The sequence below is a fragment of the Branchiostoma belcheri genome, unplaced genomic scaffold (assembly GCF_001625305.1).
Source record: "Branchiostoma belcheri isolate BF01 breed outbred unplaced genomic scaffold, Haploidv18h27 scaffold197, whole genome shotgun sequence".
In the NCBI taxonomy this organism is placed as follows: Eukaryota; Metazoa; Chordata; class Leptocardii; order Amphioxiformes; family Branchiostomatidae; genus Branchiostoma; species Branchiostoma belcheri.
In genome coordinates, this window is record NW_017803457.1 from 127,762 (window position 1) to 137,380 (window position 9,619).

Genomic DNA, 9,619 nt, shown 5'->3' on the forward strand with positions numbered 1-9,619 from the left:
ACTAATTTGCGTCATCTTGTCTTGACTTGTCTGGCTTTTGTTCCTTTTTCGACTTCCAAAAAATTTGTCTTCACTTTATTTGCATATCAATCAACAGGTTGTGTATATAAACCTGCTTTCCCCTCTGGTCTCTCAGTCACTGACGAAAGCTAGTGGATACTAGCTGAAACGTCTGACGTTTTCAAAATCATATCCAGTTGCTTGAGTAACTGTTTTTTGGCGTATCGTATTACCTAAAGTGGGTATCGTTTTGAAGCATACTATTTGGTCGATATTCTTTCACTTTCAATTTTTGTTCTATATAACTTTTAACAGAACATTTTTGAAGGCAAAGAAACTGTAAAGAAATTACACTTTTTCTCAAGGTCGAGCTGCAATACACATTGTGCAACTTCAAAACTAAGTACACGGGTGTCAAGCCAACATAACTATATTTCAGCCACATCTTACATTCCAGGTGTATTGGTTAGAACTAGTTGCAAAAGCTTGCGATTCGAACAAAAATCGTTGAGAATTCGACTAAATGAGCCCAACTTACTATCGGTTATTATATTGTAACAACTACAGGATCCCAAAAGAAACAACACAGGATCCCAAAAGAAACAACACACGATAGTTGAGGGAGGGTCTATACTTTATTAAACAATACACCAAATCGACGATGAAATAGGGCAAACGGATTTGACCCCCAAAAAAACTAAAGGGGTACCTATCTCGAGTGGAATGATCTCCATCATGCACGGTCAACTTTGAAACCTCGTTTCTCCAACAAACACCACCGGTAATGTACATCTACGACCTTGAGCGTGACGCCGGCTCTTCTTACATCTCACGTTAACGTATGACAAGGAAACACTTACGCAAAGCGGAGTTACAAGCGAAACAGTAAACAGTAGCAAACTCTCGCGGATTCTCGCGGATCACATTACATTGGAAAAGAAGCGCGAGATTTAAACGAGATCTTAGAGAGACCTGCGCAGAACCGATGCGCATAGCGGTCTGCGGTTCGACTGTCTAACTACTTCCTGACAGGCTGGACTGAATCGCTGGGACAGGGGGTGAAATTCTGGTGCATTTCCTAATATTAAAACACAGGAGACGACTTAAATCAAGTAAGTTATTATACCGAAAGGCACTGACAGGTCATATATTGCAATGGGGGTAAAGGTTTAAGGCTTGTTATTGTAAGGGTATGGTTAATAGTGAAAGTAAACTGTGGTCATGGAAACGCTTGTTTTTGCACAACAGCTGCGCATTTTGTTTATTCAACAAGCAAAATAATTAATGTAATGCAAAGACAAATAGCTTGGCAGGAAGACCCTCGAATGCACACGTTTTGGTTATTGTCCTTAACATTGTTATTATCTAACGATAAGATAAGAAAAGTAATACAGATGACAACAAACAATTACGACCAAAAATTACAACAAATTAAAACACACGGTTTAAGTCAACCTTAGTAAATTATAGTAGTAAATTACAATTTCCATCTATATAATAACCATTTTAATATCCACTAAGATTATGTTGACCAAAGAAAGCTGAGCTTTAACAAGGAAATACCTAATCATATTCAAAGAAAGATAACATGTCAGAAAAAATCTAAAATACTCAATGTTTGGTTATTTTCATTAAAATATTGTTTTATCAATAGAGGTTATCAATACAAGATCATAGGTTTATTCTTATCATTATAATGAAAATTTACAACAATTTTAACTAATTCTTATATTGTTGTGAACATAAAATTAAAACACATGTTGTATGGCAAATAAAAATTTTCATCAATAAATTTGATATAAGAACATGAAAAAGGGAATTTAAAGTTCACTAGGATTACGTTTAGGCCACACCGACTTAATTTTATGGATGACATCCGCGCGCGCATTAATTTTCGCCTGTTCTCCAAAAAGAAAAAAAAAGAAAGATCACGTCCTCCGAGGCTCTGGCTTTAGGCCTGGGTAGCCCATGGTAGTTAGCGACAATACGGAGCGGGTGGTAACTATGAAGGACGGCACCCAGGCTGCCGAATCCCCCACGTGCACGACTCAAGAACTTAGTACCTACAGTAGCCGATTCATAAATTCAGCAAAAAGCCAGCATGTGCCGGCTTGTCGTATACGTCGCTACTCGCTATGTACAGTTGCAAATTCACAATACCAGCTTTGTATTCCTGTGGTTTAGTAACATTTTTATTTTGCCCGAATTTTTTTTCACCTGCACGCACTAGTTTGGAGGTCTTCAGAGGATATCGGATGTCATCCATAAAATTAAGTCAATGTGGCTTGACTAAAAAAGCTGAAAAACATTTTATCTGGACTACTAATCTAATCTAATAACAACGCACACTCACAAAGCTATCAGAGCGCAAAAAAGACTCAATACAAAGCGTGGTCATTTACTCAAGGTCATCTGTGGGCAGAGCCACGTAGATCTTCTTGTTGGCTGCGCGCGTGCGCATGTAGGCGATGACGCCCCCTAGCGTGATGACAGCGCACAGCAGCAGCCCCACAGCGATAACCAGTGACGTCATGACGCTGCGGGAAACGTGAGCTCCACGATTCTCATCTGCTGCAAGATCTGTGGCAAAATAACATCCTGGTTAATTTCTGATTAGCACAGGCCAGTATTGCCAGTTTCTATTGTGACATATCAATCGTAAACATAAGAAATAGACTGTCAAAGAAAAAAAGTTGAGTCTTAGACCATGACAAGCACAATATACCATTAATTGTCTATTTGGCCAACAATTCAGTTAATTTTTAGCGCAAAAAGTGTACCTTCTGGCCAAAACGATTTTTTTTACCTATAGCCTTGCACTACAACTGAACAGACCAACTTCATGAGTAGTTTGAACAAGCCTGAAAACTTATTTTTTTTCTTACCAAGAAAAAAGAGGAAAACTTACATGTAAATGGCAACAATGACCAATATATATTGTACTGAAAAGCTGTCACTGGTGCTATTGGGGTTTCAAATACCTCCTTTTGTATGGTATATTCGAAACCTCTTTTGTGCCTTTTACAACGCAGCAATTAAGTATGTTGACAGAACCTCTATCTCTAGACTACCTATATTTGGCAAATTCTTGGAGGTTTTGAATTAATAGGTTATGTGCTCGAATAACATAGACTGGTCAAAAACCCAGAAGAAATGTTAATGTTTCTGTATTAGTACTAAACCTTCCTATATAATGTGATTAAAAATATATCAACATCGCATAAACTCTGATGACTGTTAATGATAACTATCAGACTGAATAAAAGTTTTAAACTAAAATCATGAAAGATATTGGTGAGATTGAGTAATAAATCCACTCTACTTTTACAGTATTGTAGTATAAACTACTTTTAACAATACAGTATATAGTAGAGTGGATCCATATCTCAGCTAACCGACATATCGCACACGCAGTCGTCCTTCAGTAAGCCACCTGGAGCCGCATAGTTCCCGTTTTTAGCCTTGTTTATGTGAAGTCACCCAAACCGCTATTCGGGTAACTCGCATTCTGCACATCTGGTCCACGTGTCATACATTCCTTGCAAACCATGTCCGATCACGATTCTACGAAACTGCATTCATTGTTGTTTGATGAAAACACGCAAGGTGGCGTGTTATCAATGTCAGGGATCAACGACCTGCTTGCTGGTGCCCCCCTCCCAGCGTATCTCGGCCGAATGCCGACGTGGTCCCGCCAGAGGCGGTGAAGCGCGCCCTAAAACGGACAAATTGTTTGACCATTACTGCTCTTTAAGTTGCTGCCACGTAAAATTTGGTGTTGCATATAAATAAAGAAATATCACCCCGTAATCCATGACCAGGCGAAGCCACATTGAAATCGAATTGCGTTCAGACGCAAATCGCGATGCGGAAAAACCGGAAAAACCGATTCGAAACCACCTCTAGAAGTGGTTTGGGTTCGAGGCGCTTTTAATGTGATTTCGAGCATTCAGATGGAGCCACTTGAAACCGGCTTCGGGGTAAACCACATGTAAAGCGCCTTCACATGAACACGGCCTACAACTGCCAGACCTGCGACTCCGAATGTCTTACTAAGGGACGACTGCATGTACAAGATGTCGGTTAGCTTGATGAAAGAATCCCCTCTACTACATGCTACTTTCAACAATACATACCTATGTCAGCAGGACGCTTGTACCCTGGGTACAGAATGGGGCCCTTGTAGACGTTATACCGCGGCTCGTCGCCAGGGGGAGTTCTCCTGTGTCTGGCTGAAGCCGGCAGACAGCCCTGCGCGCAGCGGGAGGTCAGGTCCGTGGCGTTACACACCATCACCGTGCAGTGCAGGTACACCTGCCAGGGGGCGTACAGTAATGGTGAAAATTCACCAGTGTTAATAAGGCAATTATGAAAGAAACTATGAGTTTCGGCTGACTCTTTGCCTACAGACCTACCCTGAACAGAGACGGGGGAAGACACACGTTATCTGGCACGTATGACCCGCTACTAAGGTCAAGAATATACATGCCCATTCCATGAACAATATTGACGGAGTTAGCTAAATATTTGTGGAAGTTCCATCTCTTTCTAGTGTTGGAGAAAAAGAGTTTAAATGTAATTTCAGGGTGGCAAAACCTGTTCTGGTCACCCGTTAAATTCGGTACGTCCAACCCTATGTCAGCATATTCATATCTGTAACGCAAAAAAAGGGGGTTTCGCTCAACATTTGTTTTGTACTTTATTTTGGAGGCTACCCAAAAAGAGACGCCTCAAGAAGCTTAGTTTAGGACTATTTCAAACGCGTTTCAAAGTTTGAAATGATGACGAAAAAATGTCATTATATGTCACTATAAGACACATTCCCTTGTGAGAATATTTCTTTTTGTTTTGCCTCTCTGAACTGCATTTGATATCTTTGAAGATGTTCATGTTTTGTTTTTGTTTTGTTTTTTTTTTCTCTTTTTAAATTATAGTTTTCAGTGCAATTTGTACTGGGACATACAGGACAAATATAAAACTTTGTAATCCCCATATGATGACTTTGTTAGTAAAAGATAAATAACCTGATTGATCTAAAAAAGTGTAAAAGTTAGTTTTTACCTCAGGATAGTCCTTGACGAAAGCGAATGAGTTGATACTGAAGCGCTGTTGTTTCAGACTGCTCGAGAACAGTGACAGAAAAGTGCTGTCCACCGGACATCTACAGCGAAGTAAACGATAAAAAACATCTTAAAAGCTCCAATACAGTACAGAAGGGTAAGAGTGTGAAGCAGTTGATTGTAATTGACTGGTTAGCGATAACGTCCTCCGTCTAGGTTAAGTCTCGGCTGGAAGGTGGATTACTTTTGGATCCGGAACGAAGGAAATTAATTGGAGCGTGCACACTAAAAAAAGACGATCCGGATGGACGAATTTCGATCCGGATCAACGCTTGACCCGGATCCATTTGTAAATGTGAACGGGGTCTAAACCTATATTTACGATTCTTCAGTCGACTCGCGTGTTCCCAATACAAAATTACTCTATTTATTTAGAAAAGAGTTATAAATATGGTACTTACCCGTTACTGATGAAGGTGTAGGACATCGGGTCCAGTATGTTCGCTGTCGGAGTCGCCATGCAGTGTTCTGTGAACAGCTGGAGATCGTGATCAGGAGTCAGAACCTCCACCTGCACGTACAGCGGCTGGTTCAGCTGTACCACGTACGGGAAAGTGTCTAGAAAACATGTACAGAAACATACTTGCATCAAATGTTGGTAATTGTTTTCTTTTTATTTGTGTTATGGAGGTATTGTTTTTCAATCTATTTCTCCCTCCTTCTTTCTCTCTGTCTCTCTCTGTCTCCCTGTCTCTTTCTATCTGTCTCTCTCTCTGTCTCTGTCTCTCTCACTCTGCATCTGTCTCTCTCTGTGTCTCTCTTTGTATCTGTCTCTCTGTCTCCATGTCTCTTTCTCTCTCTGTCTCTTTGTCTCTCTCTGTCTCTCTCTCTCTCTCACTCTGTCTCTCTCTGTCTCTCTTTCTCTCTTTCTCGATGTGTTTCCATAAGTTGTAATGGACATAGTTGGGTTCCTTCTGCCCAAGAAGAGAAAGTCCTTAATCATGTCTACATATGGTCAGCATATGCTTCGCTACTTTAATAGTTGTTATTTCTTGCATAACCTCATAGACAGATATTGTCCCCGCGCGCGATATAGGGGGATCGCATCTGCCTTTTGTTTAATAAGAGAAACTTAAAACCCCTTCTGAAAATTGGTGACTTGTATAAACTGTGTTAAATAAGAAAAGGATAAAAAAATTAACAGCATATGGTAAATTTTGCAACATGCACTATATACATTTTCGTGACGAGAAACCGTCAAACTACGTTGTGGGGTCGTGTGGCGTAGCGGCAGAGTGCGCGACTCGGAACCGAGAGGTCCCGGGTTCGAGTCCTGACATGCCACCGATCTTGTGCTCTTGGGAAAGACACTTTACACGACTTTCCTCACCTCGCTCAGGTGAAAATGAGTGTTGACCTGTCATGTATTTGTCCTCTGTGTTGGTGGCGGCATTAATATAAGTTGAAAAAACTTGAGTGTGCCGTCACCACGTCTGGTGATCATATGTTGGAATAAAAAAAAAAAAAAACTACGTGTACCTATTTCCTGCAGGAAGGTAACAGACTGAAACAGTTGCATGTCGAAGTTGTACTTCCCATGAGCCGACCTGAAGAAGTAGATCTTCTCAATCTGTGGACTGAACATGGCGCTCACAGTATCCCGTGAGTCCATGCGGCATTCGAACGGCACCTCAAGTTCCCGGATGCGGGTGATGAAGGCGATGCCGTCGTTGTCATGGCTGAGAACCTTGTTGAAGTAGATTACCTCTGACTCTGTGACCTAGAGAAACATATGACTTATATATTTACGAATTAAAGATAAGATTCCATTTTGTCCTAGAAAAAAAAGTTCTCCAGATTAAGTAATAAGCTATTTACCGCTTTTGATTCAAGTATAACAGATTAAAAGAGACTCAATGTTACATACAAATTTGAATATATCTTTAAATGAAATGACCTACACAATGCAAATATACTCTAAGGTAGATGTAATAAGTTTTTGTTGTAAGAAAAAACTTTGTTGTGAGAAAAAAAGACCGAACCCCATGCTTAGCTCTACTCGACTGTAATCACACTATATTAAAGCTAGCCCTTGACAATATTGTTTCAGTAGTTACAGTTTTTTAATACGTTTTTGTGTGTGTGCTATGTTTAATAGTCATTACCATACGTTTACTATAAACAACTGTACAATGCGTTCCTATTAAAGAATTAACATGGACACTATGTACGGAGATATAATTCAATGTGTTGACGTTCTTATCTTGGAAGTTTGTTTATGATTTAGCAGCATTCTTATGCTGGATTTTTGCCCTCGCGCAATAGGTTGGGGTCTTTAGAGGATGTCATCCAAATTATTAAGTCAATTTGGCCTTATTTATAATAATAAATTGATTATTGGCCAAACATCACCCGTGCAAATACAGCCTTGTAGTGATGAATTGATGCAGGTTTTACAATCACATGATACAAATGGTAATAATACACACAATAATACACATACATGTAATACATATGATACATATTTGTTCCACATTTTTGTGCCGCAAGGGTCTGTGTGGCTGCCATTCGGCGCCACAAGGTGACCTCAATACGACTTTTCCCAACCGAAGTAAGGTTTCATTCACACCTGGCTGGGGTGAGGAAAGTCGTGTAAAGTGCTTGTCCTTTCCTAAGGACAAAGCCAGTCATAGCCTGACAGACGGGGCATGTCCAGACAAGTCCCGGTACGAACCCGGGTCTCCCGGTTCACAGTCGAATGATCTACCACTACGCCACCTGGCGCCACAATCAGTACTCACCCTCTTGACAGTTCCACATCCGTCAAACGCTGCAGTCAGAATGAGGTGTGTGGCGTTTCCGGTCGCAGTGCATGATGGGTCTATGAGGTGCAGGTGGTCCTTATCGAAGTCTGGAATATGTGCGCGGTGGAACACAATCTGCATGTACTCCCCTGTACACTCCAACATGGCGAAGGCTTGGGGAAAGAAAAAAAAAACTGTCAACATTTTCCTTGATATGTCATGATATCATTTAAAGGGCAATGCAAAAAGCTATTGCTAACGAGTTATGTTGCATCAGTAGTTGTGGGCATAAGTCACTATTACGTTGCGCAGTATTGCGAAATATTAGACGATTGTACATATTCCCTAGTTGATATCTTGGAAAAATTTTGTTCTCTTTAAAATTTACGTCATTTTTTGAGACTATTGGAACATGTAGGGTCTAAACGTTTCTACTTTGGTCAAATTTTGTTCATTTTACCAGTTAAGTGGCTATAATTAAAGACCTATGTGATGAGGTTTTGCCTGCCCAGAGCGGATGGATACATGATATCCTTCCGCTCAAATTTAGGTCAAAAGTAGGGTTTGTTTACTGTATGTTGTCAGCTGTTGTCAGAGTTTAAGCTGGTCAACTCCCAATTTTCTTTTTATATTGGGGAGGCAGACTCCTGTGGCTCTCTCGTGCGGAATATTTTTTAAAGATCGAAATGCATCATGTGAGAAAGTACTTTCATGAGGACTCGTTTCTGTGTATAACCATAGGTATCTATGGCCAAAGTTCTGCCCTTGTTTCCAAATGGAGCCCTTTTTATGAGGAATTTTAACCCATCCTAAAAGTCGTGACTTGTAAACATAGTGGTGTCATGGCGTCTATAGAGGTTCTCCTTACATTCTCCTGCTCCATCCACGACCGAAGGTATTGTCGGTCTGGTGAAAACCGGTTTTCCTGTCTGTACCACGGACGCTGCGGTCTCTGACACGGCTGCAGTACTGCTAGAAGTCGCTTGAGGGAGGGCGGCAGTGGCAGTCGTCACCTCAGTAGTAGTTACAGCTGAAACAGTCGCAACAGTAAGGACGTCTTTTCAAGGCAACTTTTTACATGTGAAAACAAGCTATCCAGCAATACACTGAACTTATACTTGCCATTGTATTTTTTTTTCAAATGTCATTTGCTAGGATAACTTGCTTGTCACATGTGTTTTTTGCGGTGACAAAACCACAAAAATACCTGAAATATAATGAGGTTGAATAGTTAATGGTGAATGCTGCATATGAAGAAAACAGAAGGAAAAGGAGAAAGAAGTGATGTGGAATATCAGCTAGTTTCTACACCTGCGCGCTGCCCTACTCGTCTCGCGCCATTTTGTGTAAAGTAAACATACCCCTTACCTTCATGTTATTCTGCATGGTGGCACCTTGACCTCATTTACATAGTAATTATGCAAAAACAAATAAAAATGTACCCTGTGTATACAACCATGCTGCAAATGCAAATCAGAAAATGAGGAGAAAGGAAAGAAAATTAAACAAGAAACCCATACTGCCCTTTTGGCATGAGAAGAGTCGGGTAGTTTTTTACACAACCGCTGGTAGCGATTGTGGTTGTCAGTTAGGTTCACAGTCAGGAAGCCTTCCGTCCTTTCACCCAACATCTGCTTTGTTAGCTGCTCCGCTGGTCGACGGTTTATACGTAGATTTCTGAAATTAGGAACACATACCATTTCTTAAGTCGTGACTACACGACAAATATAATTTGTAGCTGAATAGAAGAGACTT

The 9,619-nt window shown here is 40.6% G+C and overlaps 1 protein-coding gene across 1 annotated transcript; it reads right to left on the reverse strand.

Annotated features, from left to right (window-relative positions):
- Positions 1–2,198: 2,198 nt before the first annotated feature.
- LOC109468249 (CUB and zona pellucida-like domain-containing protein 1) lies at positions 2,199–9,250 on the reverse strand. Its single transcript, XM_019766506.1, has 8 exons — positions 9,233–9,250; positions 8,733–8,925; positions 7,862–8,037; positions 6,600–6,840; positions 5,522–5,678; positions 5,062–5,161; positions 4,137–4,314; positions 2,199–2,580 (listed from the first exon to the last, which is right to left on the reverse strand). The coding sequence occupies exons 1-8, from the start codon at positions 9,248–9,250 to the stop codon at positions 2,399–2,401; spliced, it is 1,245 nt and encodes a 414-aa protein (XP_019622065.1). The 3' UTR covers positions 2,199–2,398.
- Positions 9,251–9,619: the final 369 nt, after the last annotated feature.

Bases quoted from the DNA above. Each gene is read 5' to 3' on its own strand.
- LOC109468249 (XM_019766506.1), bottom strand. The intron at 6,841-7,861 runs GTGAGTACTGAT...ATGTTTCTCTAG, and splicing joins GATGTGGAACTGTCAAGAGG to GTCACAGAGTCAGAGGTAAT. The intron at 4,315-5,061 runs GTAAAAACTAAC...GCCCCCTGGCAG, and splicing joins TCGTCAAGGACTATCCTGAG to GTGTACCTGCACTGCACGGT.